Source organism: Lepidochelys kempii, chromosome 1, assembly GCF_965140265.1.
Source record: "Lepidochelys kempii isolate rLepKem1 chromosome 1, rLepKem1.hap2, whole genome shotgun sequence".
Lineage (NCBI taxonomy): Eukaryota > Metazoa > Chordata > Testudines > Cheloniidae > Lepidochelys > Lepidochelys kempii.
The window spans coordinates 177,380,672-177,398,334 of NC_133256.1; the positions used below are offsets into that span (position 1 = coordinate 177,380,672).

Below are 17,663 nucleotides of genomic sequence, written 5' to 3' on the forward strand. Positions count from 1 at the left end.
AAGGAACCTCTAACTGTCTTCAGTGGGAGTTTGTCTCGAAAGTGCTTCAGGATTTGGTCCCCAGAATTGTATTGTCTACGCAAACGTACTCTTTATCAAGAACAGAATCGAACTTAGCCTCTGTATTAAACAATTTAATATATTCTGTATTTGGAAGTGAATCTTTTCTTTTAAAGTTTAGACATTAATAGACAGCAAGACGTCTACATTGTGCAAAAGTCTACAGCTTTTGTATGTGGACTGATCCAATCTATAGTGCTAGAATCAGAACAGGGCATTTTTCAGTATTCTATTCGTCCTACTTTAGAGATGTAAATAAAGAGAATGCTACCTTTAAATAGCAGTATTAAGGAGGAAACTTAAATACAGAGTTCAGCTGAATATTTAGCAAGAAAAGGGGTAAAGGAAATTCTCTACTTAAGGTTGTGACTTAAAACAGGGAAGTAGGTGAATTTGTCAGAAATGAAGATTGAAGGGTTTTTTTTGGCAAATGTACTTCTGCGGCTTTGTCCCTCACTGTAATTTCCACTGATGCTCTTAACATCAGTGGTGCTCGACACCACAGAAAATCAGGCCCCTGATTTTGGTGTTAATTTTAGCACTCAACTATGAAAGTTTTGCTCCCTGTGTTTAAATATTAGATGCCTTAGAAATATCTGTTTGGGGGCAGAGGAGGGCAGAGAAGGGAGATTCCAGGGAGAGAGAGAAATTAAGAAGTATAGGTAGAATTGTTTCATGTTTTTCAAAGTTTTCCAGGAAGTGTCAGCACCTGTTTAGGGAAACTGTGCTCCATGTATACAGGCTCATACAGTGATATGAAAAGTACTCTCTCCTAAGACTACTGGTGTGAACTCCAAGCTATGTTGGCTCAACGGAGCACATCTCTGAGCCAGAAGTTGAAGCAGAAAAGTAGAACATATATGGCCTCAAAGAAGGTGCAATATCCTTCACAAGAGAGGTTGACCATGACTGCTGCTTCTTTTCCTCACCCACCCAGTTTCTTCAGGCAATTTCAGATTGTTCTTGGCCATGTCAATGTGTAATAAATAAAACAAAACATTCTCAGACACCCCCCAGCACCATACTGAGTCTAATGTGTAATAATCTTTAGGCTGTTCAGTTTATCAGTCATGACATCTAGCAGTTATTTGGCACTATAATTCATATTGATCATGCATATCAACATCCCTCATATGAGAGAAATGCCAAAGCAGCAATGGCATGGGCTGAGAGAGTGAAATTGCCTGATTTGGTTAAATGCATGTGGGAGAGTGCCTCAGATCAGGAGGAGATCAATCTGCATGTCGTGTTCCCAACATTGTTGTGGTACAAAAGCTTAAAGTTTCAGATAAGCACTAAACAGAATTGGAGGGACAAGACGAACTATCAGGACCCAAACTGCAACAGCACATTAATATTTACTGGGCATGTTTTTATACCCTCTAATCAGATTGACAGATGTAGCTGTATTTTAAGGCAGTATCATTCAATGAGGAGGAAAAATTATGGACACTTTTTTTTTTTTTTAACAAATCATCTCCGACATTCATTAGATGGGGGGAAGGAGAGAAGCTGAGTGCTGGTGGGAAAAGAATGCAATTATTCCAAGCCTTCTGACAGGCCTGTACTTCTTCCTTCCAGCTTAGCTGCTTTGACCATAGACTTGGGGCTCGTGGGACATGGACCAGATTGAAAAACTAGAAGCAGACAGATGGTTATTTGTAATCATCATGTAAATGTAAATCCTATAAAAAAATGTTGTTGTTTTTTCTCCTAAGGGCTTGAAAGCTGCTGTAGTGGAAAGTAGGATTAAGGGATAGCTATCTAGCCTAGAATAATTTTGACCCCTGCACCTCCTCCTTCATAAAACATTGTTTTTAATCTGGCTCTTTTAAACATATTGTTAGAGCCCTGATTCGGTTTCTATATAATTCCCTTAGTTTATGGGCATCAGTTTGACCGGGGTCTGGATTTGGGCCTAAGCTGGCAGGTGCTGGTAAGCAGTTGCCTTGGTAGCAGGACTTTTTTGTTCATTATAGCAGGTGCATTGCCGGCAAGTGTTTATCTCAATACTTCTATTGCTGGATGTAGTTGCTGCCAGTTAATATACTTGTGCATACTTCCCAAATTGCCTTTCAGAACTTCAAATACGATATGATTCTTCACAGACAACTATCTTGTTTGAGCAGCGTTACAGACAACCATACATTAGAGCTGCAAAGAGACTGATCAAACTTTAATTAACTTTTTGTTCCCAACATCATCATCAAACTATATGTACAATATGTGTATCCTTTTCAACTATCAAATCCTTAAGGAATCTAGTAAGGTTTCTACTTAGTGGTGCTGCAGCAAAATGCCAGTCATAGGTTTCTGAACCTCACATGTAATGAATGTGCCTAGCTCAAGCTAGCTGGATGGCATGGCATGGCACTCTTTGTGCTGCCATAATTGACATCTGGATTTATAAGTGACCTGAAGATTCTTACTCCCTGAGGATATCAGGTGCACTGTGGAGGTTATGATGTGGAGTCACACTGGGCTGGATGCTGGCCATACTGCTTGTCAGCATCCTTTGTCACATGTAGAGTGACTCTAATGACAAACATAAAGGAGGCTGTACATCCCATGTTAAGTGCCAAGATGAGGTCAGCTAATGCTCAGAGGGTGAGAACAGAGCAAAAAAGAACACTGGATGAAGAAGTTGGATCTGTCTGTAGCCTTTCACCACTTACCTTTGAATTTTTAGATAGCTATTATTAGTAGACTTCCAGAAAGACTCTGAGAAGTGTTGGGTTCTGGTATAAAAAAAAAAAAAAGCTCCAATCAATGTCGGGAGATGGTGTTCTGCTAAGATACACTAATGGTCTCTTGAAAATATGAAGAAATTGTGAATAATTTGCTCGAAAAATGTTCTGCAGTTCCCAGTCTTTCTGATTTCACAGACCATTGAGCTGTTGGATATGGGGAATGCACTAAGCTGAGGTGCAGCTTTTCCATGTGCGTTTCCACATTAATATGTGTAAACTCAACTTTCAGCTAATGGTAGTTTCTTCCATTGATTCCTGTGCTTCTTAGTGTCTTGCTGCTGGGACATTTGAATGGCAAGTTACCACTCTGAAACCTCTGCCTCTAAGGCCTGGCCTACTCCACAAAGCTCAGTTGACATGAGCCGTCTTGTGTCAACCTAATTGTGCATGTGTCCACACTTAAATTTGTCTCCCACCAACTTAAGTGCTCCGTTACAGTGACATAGTAACACCACCTCCCTCAGCGGCATTGAGCCATTCTCAATATACTGCGGTTGATACAGTGTGAGTGCAGACTGTGTTACTTATGTCGACCATGACAGTCCTCCACCAGCTGTCCCACAATGCCCAACACTGACCGGTGTGATCACAATTGTGAACTCCACTGCCCAGGGGTCACAAAGAGAAGGCTCCCCCGCCCTTTTCCCTTTAAAGCCTTGTGAATGTTTGAAATGCCTTTTCCTGATTGTCCAGCTTGGCAAGCACATCTAGGAGCTCTCCTTTCTTGTGTGCAACTGCCAGCTGACCATACTGGCTACGTACTCTGGCTTGGAATACACAAGAAATACTGGATCCCTTAGGCCTGTGGGAAGAAGAGGCTGTGCAGGTACAGCTATGGACCAGCTATAGCAACATCGACATCTGTAAGCAGATTGGATATAGGATAAGAGATACAACAAGGATCACCAGCAGTGCTGCATGAAAGCAGACCAGTTGCAGCAGGCATATCAGAAGGCCAAGGAGGCCAGTAGTCGATCTGGTGCCTAACTACAAAGAGCTATATGCCATAGTTGGTGGAGACCACCACCTGGCACACCATTGTAGTTACCTCAGAGGAACCCAAGCCACAGGCCCCTGGTGTGAACACTGAGGAGGAGGAACATGGGGGACTGGGGAATCCAACTATGTCACAAGCCAGGACCTGTTTGTGACTCCACCACAGTCCTTTTGCTCCCAGTTGTCAAGCATGGCTAAGCACAATGCAGGGAAAGGAACCTTGGGTAAGTGTGCAGTTGTATTTCCCGTTATAGTGACTACTGTTGGCAGCCCCAATTTAACAGAACACAGCTACTGACTTTTCATTAATTTACTCATACTAGAAGAGATAGTGGTACAACAAAGAGAGGTAGTATTCCTATCAGGTTTTCATTCCCCACTAGAGTGAGGTGGGGGGACCGCGGGGAGAGCATTTTGTTTATTTACACAGGGCTGGCCTTAAATCCTCCTGAGAGATCTTGATAAAACTTTCATGGAGGTACTCTGCATCATCTCCTGAAGCTTTCTAGGAATGGCAGCCTTATTTCTACCTTCACAGTAGGATGCTTTCCCACATCAGTCAGCACTAACTTCAGCAGGCACCATTGCAGTACATAGGCTAGCAGCGTATGGGTCCAGACGACTTTGGTGGCCTACCCTCAGGAGTGAGATATCAGTTAAAATCACCACCACCTGTGGAAAATGGTGCCAGTTATTCAGTGTCATTGCTCTATACCCACAGAGTCATGCAACTGAGCAATTCCCTCCTTATTTCCCTCACCCCGGTGGGCCATTTTCACCATCACTGATGCTGTTAGTGGTGCTTGCACAAGCACTCTGAAACAGAAGTGTCAATAATCATGTCTTGTGTAAAATGTTAGGGGAGCAAGTTCTGAATCTTAATTTACACTTTCACTTTCACTTGTGACTATTCTGACAATGGTACCTTTGTGTATTTTATCTGTGGTTGCTGCCATTGTGGCCTTGAGGAGTCCCCCTCCACACCTGCAGAATGCCTAAGCCAGATGATGGGGGGAGGGGAGGACTCAGGATGACATGTTCAATGAGATCCTGCAAGGCAGGGCTGCATCAGACCATGAATAAAGTGCCTGAAGGGTGAATATTGCAGACAGCCTGGAAGGAAAAGCAGACAGAAAAAAGGCTCAGGAGTCCTAGCAGGAAAAGGAAAGAGAGATGCAGACACCAGGACATAATGGGGCTTCTCTGGTAGCAAAAACAGATGTTGCAGACTCTTGTGGACCTATAGGTTCAACAATCCCAGGCTCACTTCCCTTTGTTATCCATGGAGAGCTCCTTTGCAGCACATCCCTACCTCCCACAACACTCCAAGTGGCATCAAGAGTCGCAACCCTACCCCTACCACTCCACACCAGGGGCCATTAAGGACAACCACAGCTTCATGTGCACTGACCTGTAAAAGCCACAGTTCCTGCATGTGTAGCTAAAATGGACATGAATGTTTTTTCCCCTTGTTAAGTTCTGCTCCATTAATTTATTAAGTTTTTAGCGTATTTGCTTTTAAATTGCACAGCTTTTTCTTTGTACTGATTTTGTTACTCAGTACACTTCTATTATTTGGAAACAATTCATATTTATTAGTTCACAACATATGCTGCAGCATGCCTAGCGGTTCTGAAAGTGCCCACTTAATTGTTACTGTACAGTGTGAGATGACTCATAGGATCATTGACAAACATGGTAATAATCGTAAAAGTACAGCAAGCACCATAAAATTAATAGATGCATTGACATTATTATATTCATAAATGTACAACAAGTACCTCACAGTTCCCAACAGGCCCCGAACAGCAGAGTCATGTAGAGCACATTACTGTGGCTTGCTGTTGAAGTGTTCTTTCAAAGCCTCCCTGAGCTGTATAGCTCCAAGTTCTAATAGCCTGTGTGTCTGGCTGTTCAAACTCAGCAAACAGCCACTTCACCTCCATCCCAGAAGCAACTTTTCCCCCTTTGCTTCACAGATATTATGTAGCAGACAGCTAAAACCATTGGTATTTTTTTTTCACTTAGATCCAATCTTGTGAGTAAATACCGCCAGCGTCCCTTCAGTCTACCAAAAGTGCATTCAACTGTCATTCTGTACCCACTGAGCTGAATCTTTCCTTGCTATTGTTGAGGTGGTGGGTGTATGGCTTCATGAGCCAGGGGAGCAAGGGGTAGGTTGTGTCCCACAGGGTCACTATTGGCATTTCAGCATCACTAGTGGTAAACTACTGTTTGGGAAAGAAAGTCCCTGCTAGTAGCTTTCAGTGTTCTTACAGATGCGTACATCATGTGCCTTCCCTTACCAGTCAACACTAGCATTGGTGAAGCTTCCTCAGTGATCCATCAAACCTTGCATAAAAACAAATGTACTCTGTGGCAAGATGTTTCTGGTGCCAAAATAGGGATATATGTGCCGTCTATAACCCAACCACAGTTCAGGAACTCCACTGGTGCAAATCCATCCACTATGTCTTTCACATGGTTGAGAGTCATACTCCTGTCTAGCAGGATACTATTAATGGATACTATTAATGGCCCTGTGAACGTGCATGACAATGGCCCCCACAGTGGATTTTCCAACTCCAAAATGATTTTCCACTGACTGGTAGCAATCTGGTGTTGCAAGTTTCCACAGTGCAATCGCCACTCGCTTCTCCTCTGTCAGTGCAATGCTCTTTCTGCTGATCCAGAATATGGCCTTCCACATCTGAAAGTTCTGCAGCCACTTCTAGTCACCCCAGGCCTGCACTACAATGCGATCCCAGCAGTCAATGTTTTTCTCAGGCCCAGAAGTGCCACTCCACCATCTGCAGCTGCTCCATAAATGCCACCAACAACCCTGAATTGATTCGTCCTCCAAGAAATTGTCATGTTTGCCAGTGATTCGGTGGTTCTTGCAGCTCTGCAAATACTGGAAGATTGTGTGTCCTGTTCTTGCAATGCTTATGACAATAGTGCAGAGCTGTGCAGGCTCCATGCGTCTGTCAGAGTTAGGGGACAGTGACAAGGGCCAAGTGGGTTCATGAGATTTTTTATCAAGGCACAAAAATTATGTGATGTAGATAGCATTATGGGATGGAATCATTTGCATGCTGGAAGTTGAAACACTTGCTCTCAGTCACTCCATGCAAATTGTTTCTTTCCCCACCATGCATTGCTAAAACTTCCCAAAAGACAGTGCACTGGATGGCAGCAGGTTGCATGCTGGATACCTGGCCAGGATGCACCATTCTGTGCATTGACACAAGTGCTCTTGGTAAGCACATGCAGCACTGATGCAAGGAGCCAAGCAGGACATGCACAAGGGATAACTTCTGTGGCTTTATGCCAACATAACTTGTGGCAGAAAAAATTTGTGGTTTACACATGGCCTAACAAACCTCCATTTCTTTTTATTTCCCAGGGATGATACTTTTGGAAATATTTGGGAGAGCCATGCTGATCTCATTGATGTTTGTGCTTTGTCATTACAACGTACATTGTCATTATTATGACAATGTACGTTGTAATGAGGGAGCCCTGAGTCATGTATTCTTCCTAAATGGCATCAAGTGATCTCTATTCATACTTATTCCTCCCCTTCTTTTACCCCATCCTCTTGTTCTTCATCCTCCTTATTTTTCTTCCTTTCCCTTCCTTTTACCCTCTTTCTCTTTTTCCCCATTTCACCTAACACATTGTTTCGTGCTCCATGATTTCTGTATTCTTGGTCATCTTTATTTCACCTCCCACCGCTATTCTTCCCCTTTGTCTCCATCTGTTTTCTTCTCTTCCTGTTTTCCAATTTTCTCTCCTGCATTTCCTAAAACATAAGACACTTTCAGAGGTACATAGTTAGATTCATCTATTACAGCCACAAGAGTCAAATTTCAATGTTTTTCTCCCCGCTAAATCTCAGTTCTGTGTTCATCCAAGCCCCTCTTGATATAGAAACAGGGTAGAGGGGGAAAGGGACTTCAAACCTTATTCTTGGCTGGCTGGGGCACTACTCTGCTCCTGGCATAAGTCAGAGCAGCTTCCATGTTGCTGTAACTTACTCTTGCTTTCCTGTGGCCCTCAGAGACTGTTCTGGCTGCTGAAAACAATCACAGTGTCCCCGCTATACTCTCATCCTCAACCCCTGTGTCAGGAACTGTGATTGGGTGGTATGGAACCATCATGCTTTGGGGAACATTTTGGTGTACCCTGTTAATTTTATTACCCTTTTGTATCTTTGGAATTGCACTAAAGGACGGTAATATAATGAAGAACCAGGTCATACGTATCTGTTTAACTTTTACAACAATTATGAGTTTAGTAGCATATGTAATGATGATGGAACCACTTGATGTTGTCCATAGGCCTCTTCAAAAGGATTAATGTCTGCCACTTGGCAGGTTTTTGAGTTTTAGAAATGGTTTATGCTTGCCAGCAGTTTACCAATTGTGCAAGGGGCTATTTCTCCACTCAAAAACATTTCTTTCTCTCTCAGCTCTCAGATATATGAGAGACTTCCAGAAATGGGTGGTTTTGAATGTTCCTTTTCTGGCCTCTCCCTTGAAATTGCTGCTGATGTTGCCTTTCTTGGTTCCATTTGGCAAATACTGTCTTTCTAATATGATTGCCATAAACATATATTGTAGTGCCAAATTGTTAGGGCCCATAATCTTCATCATGTTATTTCTGTATCGTGGGTTACCTTCCTTATATTCCATTTTATCTCAAAAAGCCAAAAGACCCTATTTTCTCTCAGTTTAGTTATTGTGGATCAAAAATTGGCATTGGACAAGCAATTTGCCTTAGTCAAAAATACCTTTTGGGTTGAGGCTTTTGGCAAGTCATTTGTTGGGAAAGCAGTACTAAACAATGCCCTTCAACCTACCAGATGTGCTACTTTGGAAAAGGTTGGGTCCTTGCCAAAATGCGGTTTGTTGCCCACCACTTCCTATCGTTTTTATTTGGTACCTTTAGAAATGGCCAAAATAGCCCCTCCTTTTGTGTTATATATATATATATATATATATATATATATATATAACACAATCATTTTTAATTATTTTCCTCTCCCCATTGGATTTGCTTGTGTATCTCAAAATGCTGAATGATAACTGTAACCCCACACCTATATTGAGTTCCACAATTATATGCACTCTCACCTCAGCACACTCAGAGTAATCTTTGTGCATATAAATGCTAATTTCTTCTTGTCTGTACAGAAGAGAACAGAAAATATGCAGTTTAAAATGTTATTTTTTATTTTATTAATAGTGAAAGCAGTAACTTAACTCTGCCTATAAACTGTGTGTGACCAATTTCTATTAAACTCTTCCTGACTGCACTTTCACTAGGATAAAGTGTTTTCTGATTTCTCGGAGGGCCCTGGTTTCATTAAGGGTGGGAACTCGTTAAAGCAGTAATGAAGCCCATACGAGCTGATATTCAAGAAGGGGAAATGCCCTAAATTCAATTTCAGTAGCTCTATCTAGAGCTATTTTCATTCTGATATTTATAAGAATGTCAATTAACCTAGAGATGAGGACACATGTGGAGGAATAACGATGAAGTAGATATCATTTCAACACACACTGGAGCCAGCTAGCTGGATCTAATCCTGCTGTACAGCAGCATGATTTACATAAGAAGCTAGCATGTGTTGCCTAATTTAGTTTTCAAACCTCTTAGCAATGTATATGCTTTTTCTTTTAGGCAGTGTGGACAAGACTGGTCAGGGCTGCAAGAAAATGAAAAGAACAGAAGAAGCACTGCTAGCATACTGTATATCAGCTCGATTTCTTGACAGCTTAAGAAAACGCTGATCATTTAGCACCAATTTGATCATAAAAAAATAATCCTTCCTGAATAAAGGCAAAACTCCACAATTTGATACCAGTGGTGTCATATCTAGAACCTTTTCACCTAGCCAGTAATGGGGGGGGGGGGGGGGGAAATCACTGACAAGAAAGGTGCCAATTGAAGAGCCAGGCACACCATATTTTTAAAAGGTTACAATTAATGTCCAGCATGCTGCTATCTTTAATGAAAAGAGTTCCGTGTCAGACCAGAAATACTGCCTTAAGGAATATTTCTCCTCAGAGCATCAGGCTGGCCAGATGTCACTTGGCAGGTGGATCTACAATAGAAGGATAAAAGCAGCAGTGTGTGTATATTGGTACTTTTGCTTTTAAATGATGAGCAATGCATTTACTTTTAGCAAATGTAAAGTAAAAACACGCACATCTTGTCTGTATTCATTTGATAAGACAGCCTACCTGTTGAGTCATCTTTCCTCTTCCCTCAGCCCCAAATAACTTATTTTGCAAGGAGTTTTACAGTGCACACAGTATACAAAGCTGTCATTTGACTAACTTGGAGGCTACTTTTACTGGAAAAACAATTTGTTTGCCTTTACCATGTTGCAATTCCTAACAACTCATTTTCTTTTCCTTTCCTCATTTGTTCCATTAGTGCTACGGGATGACTTTCGCCAAAACCCTACCGATGTTGTTGTGGCAGCTGGAGAACCTGCTATTCTGGAGTGCCAGCCTCCTCGAGGACATCCTGAGCCCACAATCTACTGGAAGAAAGATAAAATCCGTATTGACGACAGGGAAGAGAGAATTAGTGTAAGTCCTACCAAAATGCCATTGATAGATAATAGTCCCCAATGTTTTTAAAAAATATATTTCTCCTTGAATTTGAATGAGCACTGAATAATTTACATAGCTGTATCCACAAAGATATAAACCCCTGTCATTCAATTGGCTCCATGAGGGGAAATTCTTGTGCTTATATGAAACTTCACTGAAGTTACTGGGACACTAGGCAAACATTGGGTGTCCATATGCAGTTCTGACTGTAGGACTGAGGACGTAAGTATTCGTATTGGGCCTGCACCACACCCCCACTAGCCCCACAACTGAACACCTTGGAACTCTGGAACTGGAGCAGAATTTCACAGATTGTTTCTACAATGGGCCAAACCAAACCCTCCAGCACTAACCTTTCAAGAAGATAAAAATGTGCACCTCAGGTCTATCTCTAGTCATAGGAAGACCTGGTAACAAAGTCTACAGTTAAGATTGTCTAATATCTTCTACTAAAATAAGCTGTTGACTTCACAGAACTTTAACTAATCAGGAAGCAATTATTTTATGCTATCTGTCTATGGGCTGAATATTTTGAAAAGTTTAATCATAAATGGATCAGCTGTTGCTAAGAACAAGGTTAGGAAAAAATCCATCATTTTGTCCATGTTAAAAAGAATTGTTACAACTATTTCTATTCATAACTCTTCTATGCTTTGGAGTTGCCCAGATGTCAGGGATGTATCTTTGCCTTCCCTCTGAAAAGCTATCCAAATTTGTCCAAGCAAAAAGCTTCTGAAAAATACTAGTTTGCACGTGCTCAGGAGAAATTTGTTATCGCTTGGCAGCAAAATTCTCTGAACATTCCATCTTCTATTGGGCATGCTCCAGTGTGTTAGTGACCAGAGGATGTGGAGGAGAACAAGGAGACAGCCTGACTTGAATGCAAAGGAGTGAGAAGTAGGGGAAAGTGGGGAGAGGAAGGAACTGGTTGGGGTAATAGGGAGGAGGCATCGATAGATAGGGACAGGAACAATAGGTTGTAAAAGAGCTGAGGGGGACAGAGATGGGAATGAATCAGGGTCGTGTCATGAAGAAGGCTGTTATCTGTAAAACCCTTGCACAGGCCACCTTAATACTGGCCTTTCCTAAATTTTGAATAATTGGCTTTGCAACCTTAGTATTCCTTTAACATGGTTATTTTATACATAATACATTTTGAACTTGTTCAGTGCTGGTATAATTGATATAATTGATACAATGGTGGCCTTTGGAAACTTGATTGCGTTTGATGTGTAAGGATTTTCAGTTAAATGATCTGAATATATGTACTATTCAAGGTGTTGTGGGCCAGACTTTCTGCACTAAGTTCTGCTCAAACTGGGGGGAGGAAGGAAGAGTAACAGGGCACTGACTTAAGTTGAAGCAACCTATTGGCTACTCTAACTTATAACAGCTACCTATGGTCCCAAAGAGTACATACATTTTCTGGGAATTTGCAGCGCTGAGCTGTGGCCTGTCTTCTAATCAACCTGATCATTCTCTTCCTTAATATGTCCCCTGTGCTGGAGTTGAGATGAGGCTGATATAGAAGTCAGAGGAATTCTCAGTTGGGCATCTGTAGGTTGATTCCATCCCATTTGCACCAGTAAGAAATAAGGAGAAAATCTGGCCTTGTAAGTACAGAGAGTACAAGGGAATACTACAGATTCTGAGATCAATTTGCTGTAGGTAAAACTGGCTTCCTTTTAAAGTGCCACTACAGTACGGTAGGCTTACAAATTTGTATACTATAAATAGTGTACCAGATGCAGCATATATCACCAAAGAAAGGTAGCAATAAATGTAATTGTTCTGAAATATAAGGGCATCATACAAAAACAAAAAATTGAGACAAGACCAGAAGTAGGGTCAAATATACTTCAGAAGAGCCTACTAGCAAATTAGTATTGGTATTGTTCAATACCAAATAGATGGGCTGATAACCCTTAAACAACAAAAGTCAAGGCTTAAAAAACAAAAGACCCCTCCACCCCCACCATATTTGAGATCTTTGCAATCTAAGAGCCTCCCTTTATTTTTGATTGTTTATGTAAATTAAAATGTCTTTTCTTTGCTTCAAACAGATACGAGGTGGGAAACTAATGATCTCAAACACGAGGAAAAGTGATGCTGGCATGTACACTTGTGTTGGTACCAATATGGTTGGCGAACGAGACAGCGATCCAGCAGAGCTGACTGTCTTTGGTAAAACTACTTCCTCGGCTTTTGTTTTGTTTTTACTACACATGTAAAACATTGAATTGATCTAGCTGAATAGCCAAAGCAGGTGACAAAGTCAGGGTAACAAAAGACAGAGTAACTGCTAATTTACAGGCTACATTTCACAATTTTCCATGAAGCACAAGTTTCAAGGGTTACATGTTATAAGTTAGGAGCTGGGATGAAGCAGTCATTTTTGTGAGTGCATAGTTTAAATCTAATTGGAGGTCCTTGATGAAATTCATAAACTCAGAAACCTTAATCCAGTAGATAATGCTTTCCTCCACAAAATTACCGAGTCTAATTGAGCCACTTTTAATACAGTATCTGCTTAGCAGAGACTTGGACCAACATAGACGGTTTAAATAATTTCTTATTCCCAGAGGGTTCTGAGATCAAAGCACAGCACACAGGAGCTGGATCAACAGTACAAAGTCTTTAGATAAAAATATCTATATAGTTAAGAAGCTGATCTCATGAGTTTATCACATTTTACTTTAAAATGGCACCAACCCCCATTCCCCATGTCCACCCTTCATCCTTTAAGTCACAAGCATCAATTCGGTTCTTGATGCTGCTGAATTAATTAAAAGCTAATAAGGTAATTGGATGATGGAGTTTTCAAACTGTAATGACTCGAGCAAGGAATCAACCAGGTCATTTTGCCCTACCAGGAGATTATGGAGGGAGAATACAGAAGTGAATTTACAGTTGTATCCATCTGACTAACAACTGGACAAGAAACAAGGTTGTAAAATCCTGCTGGGGCAAACACTGCAGTGGTAATATTTCTGTCTACCATTAACAGTGTTTCTGTATATACTACTTAAGAGGTCTTGGACGGACAAAATTAAAAAAACCCCGCTAATATTTGCTCATTTTAGAGTCTCTTAAAATAACATGGGGACTCCAAGGCATACCACTTCAGTCAGTCTTCCAAAATAGAACACCCATAGAGAATACCAATTTACAAGCTGCATCTTTGTCTGATGGTATGGCTCGAGTTTTGTATTGTGGAATATACATTCCTAATTTAAATATCTCTTATCTAATATCATCCTCATTTCCTTTTTCCAATGCCAAGTTTGGGTTGAGTTGAGGTTATAAACAGATTCCATACACATTTGTTTAGAGCCACCATTTGAGACTGTTGGGGTGTTGCCTGGGTGATTTTATATACCATGTGATCCCACCTTCTCCTTGAACAGCCACAGCCTCTCTCACCCTACTCTCTCCCATAGAGAATAATTTTAGGCAATTGGCATGGGGTCATTCTAGCAACATGGCCAATCTGGTGCCCTTTGATGATTGTAGTGACTCACTGCACTTTCAGACTTCTGTGGATGTTGTCATTTCTTAATCTATCTAGTCTCGTCATGCCTATGATATGGTGCAGGCACCTCGTTTCAAACATTTGCCGCTTTTGCTGCAGGTGCTTTGTCTGAACCCATGTTTTGGAACTGAAAAATAATGTGTACACAATGAGTGCTGGATATGATCTGGTTTTAACTGTCATGGATACTGATTTAAGGTTCCAAATATTTTTATTCAGGCATGCGAACGTTCTACTGGCAGCAGCTATCTGGTTATCAATGTCATCTTCATGTTGACGTGTTAATCCAAGTAGCAGCAGCTGTCTACTTCTTCAATGTCTACACCATTAATGAATAACTTTGCCTGTTTCTTGATTTTTGATGTTACCAGTAGCCTTGTCTTCTATTCATTCATTTTTAATCCTTATTCTCTGGCTCTTGTGCACAGCTTAATTGTTGCTTATTGGTTGCATTTCTCCTGAGACACTGTCATTACAATGTTGTCTGCAAGGTCAAGGTGATTGATAATTTGCCCCAATATCCTGCAGCCTCCATCAATGTTACTAAGAAAGTTGGACAAAATATTTTCTATGTTTAGAGCAAAAAGTATCGGACTGAGTATTAATCTCTGTTTTGACTCCAGTTTTCACTTCAAACCACTCTGTCAGCTCTCCATTAACCCTTACTGCATACCAAGCAAGGCTATACATACTCTGCAATACTTGAGTAAGCTTGCTGCTAGCATTGTATCCCTTGAGTACTTTGCACAAAGCCTTTCAGTTGACAGAGTCAAATGCTTTCTTAAAGGTAAGGAATGTGCAAAACAGAGGTTCATTGAACCTGGTGTGTCTCGTCAAGATTTTACCAAAAACAACTGTCTGATTTGTTGTGGAGTGCTCAGGTCTAGAGCCAGTGTGTGACTCAGAAAGGATTTCCTCTGCTCTTCTTTTCATTCAGCTGAGAATCAATCTACAGGATACCATGCTAGGAATAATCATAAGACTTATTCCTTGGTAGTTATTGCAATCAATCAGATGACCTTTCTTTAAAGAGTTGGTACAATGATTGAGCATAGTCAGATTTCAGGGACTTCACCCTTTGCCCAAATTATGTTAAATAGTTTGTAATGGAGCATGACCGTGCCTCTCCACCATGCTTTAACACTTCAGGTAGTACGCTCTGTGGACCAGGGGCCTTGTTGTTTTACAGGGGCCTCATTGCACCTTTAATTTCTGCTTCCATTATGTGTTCTTCATTGTTGCCTTTGTAGCTGATGGTCTCAAGGACATCTGGGTCAACTTGACTATTCAGGTGGAGTAGCTGATGAAAATGTTCTTTCCATCTTTTGAGCTGATCTTTCATCACGTAGCTGACTTGTTGCAGGTGTTAACTTCTGTAATAGTTTTTTCAAGCTCCATGTCTTCTCTCTCAAGCCATTGCAGTTTTTCAAGCTCTTTGTCTTCTCTCTTAAGCCATTCTTTCTCAGTTTTTTTTCACGATTCATTTTAGTTCCCTGTTGATCTATTTGTTTTTCTGCTCAGTAAAATCTTCAGCTTTCCAATGTTCTTGATATGTTTTTCTTTTTTGATGGGTTTTTGATCTCTCCTGTGACCCACTTTTTCCTTTTTGGATACAACCTCATCTTTAAAACCTCCTCACTTGTTGCATGATTGATGGTTTTTTGCTCTGCCCAGACTTGTTCTATTGTTGTGTCATCTAGGTTTAAATGAAGGGCAAAATGTCCACCAATGATATTCTGAAAGGGTACCTTAGTGTCTGTATTTTTTCAAAACTTTGATATTATAAACTGTCTTGGCTACTTTTGAAAATTTTGAAATATGAAGTTTGATCACCGCTTGATGGTCTGAGTTTGCATTCAGACTTCTGTAGACCCTAATACACTTGTTTTCCAGCATTGTCTTACTAAGATGAAGTTGATCATGTTTTCTGCAATACCATCATTAGAAATCCGAGTTTCTTTATGGAATTACCTGTGCTGAAATGCTAAGTTTCTTATAAACAAGTTGTTAGATTGCTTCAGTTCTGCACTATTATCACCTCTCATTTCTTGATCCTATTTCTTCTTTTCCCCTGGTGTTCTCTCAGGCCATGTTATCACGCCCAGTCTTGGCAGTAAAACCCTTCATTACAAGCAGAAGATTTCTAGACGGGGTTCGTGAAAACTCTGCTTGAAGATAATTGTAAACTTGGTTTGTGGCCCTGTTTGTCTTATCTAATGTGGTATACAATGTTATTGGTCTTCGCACATACACACAGATCAAGATTTGTTTCTCCATTTCAGACAAAGTGTGAGCATGAAAAGGGTTCCCTTTAGTGAAGTTCCATGACTACCTGTGGATTTGCCATGGTGCAGTATTACAGGACTGTAAACTACCATTCTGCTTACTGCATCGACGAAGCATGAAAGCACATAACTTTTTTTAAATGCTACTTTTGCACCTTGCAAGAAATACCAATATTGGATTATAGTTTCCATTACAATTAGCACATCAACATTATTTTATATTATTATATAATATTAGAGATTGAGAGAGAGAGAGAGAGAGAGAGAGAGAGAGAGAGAGAGAGGACTGCTCTTCTTCATTACTTTGAGTACTAGTAATTTGTGGTCACGATCCCTGTAGATACTAAACAGATTGAAGTTCAAATCTACAAAGCTCTACAATTCCCGTATCTCGTTAAAGGAATTAAATACTAGGGATAAAATTATGTGAAAAATACATTTAAATTCCTATACTGCAAAGGCATGACAAGTATTAGGTTTGCCTTAATATTCAAACTTTTATGTAGTCAATTACAATAGTCTGAAAATTTGCTACAGGATATAAGCATAGCAGTCAACCAGTAAAGTACATTCTATGCCTGCCTTCCTAGTACTGTATAAAGGCAATGGTAAATGACATTAGCAGTTTTGATCCCACATAATTGAATTAGTCTATATAAGGAAATCTGTTCTTAGAAGTCCCTTGCTGTCCATATTTTTCCAGCAGGCCAATATATTCAAAGTTCGATGCTGAAAGTTAGGCATGTTTAGATGCCTAAATATGGATTGCCTGATTGAGTTGGTTTAAAAATGTTGGCTTTGATACTTAAAATAAATCCAGGACAGGAAATGAATCTGCCTTTACTGGGAAATTAAAAGGATTTATTAATGTTACTGGCAAATATACAGCAAGTACTGATTATGGTATGGAAAAGTTCATTAATCAGATGATTAACCACCCTTCTCCCCTTTTAAAGAAGCCCCAATCCAAAACAAAAAGAAAAAGAAAACCCTATGGCAAGCTTTAGTGCATGTGGCTACCCTACTAGGAAATAGGATAGTTCCGTACTACATTTTCAGAAATCAGTTGTAGCTTATTTTGGGCTCTGAAAGTTTTTCTATAATACCTTTTGTGTGTCACTCCTGATAGTTTTCAGGTTCCCTGTGCAGTTAATTTAGCTTGAGACAATGCCTCTGGAAAAACTGAATCCACATGGTGGTGACCAGTGGCTTGATGGGAACATCAAGGATGTCTGGGATTTTAAAAACAAAAGCCCGTAAACCCAACACCTTAAATAAAGCAATAAATGAAAACACAATAAAAGGGATAGTAAAAGAATGAGAGGAGAAGAGAAAAGATGGCAAGAAGGGGATGTGGATAGGTTGCAGTATTCAGAACCCTCCCACGGAGATGCACAAGTATTACTGAATA

At 40.5% G+C, this 17,663-nt stretch overlaps 1 protein-coding gene across 11 annotated transcripts in view; it reads left to right on the plus strand.

Moving 5' to 3' along the window:
- Positions 1 to 17,663, plus strand: part of ROBO2 (roundabout guidance receptor 2) — a 639,395-nt gene that overhangs the window by 428,982 nt on the left and 192,750 nt on the right. For all 11 annotated transcript variants that reach the window (XM_073303863.1, XM_073303872.1, XM_073303897.1 and 8 more), the window contains exons 3-4: positions 10,254 to 10,411; positions 12,499 to 12,619. In XM_073303863.1, the coding sequence (XP_073159964.1) occupies positions 10,254 to 10,411; positions 12,499 to 12,619 (279 nt within the window). The remainder of the gene's footprint in view (positions 1 to 10,253; positions 10,412 to 12,498; positions 12,620 to 17,663) is intronic.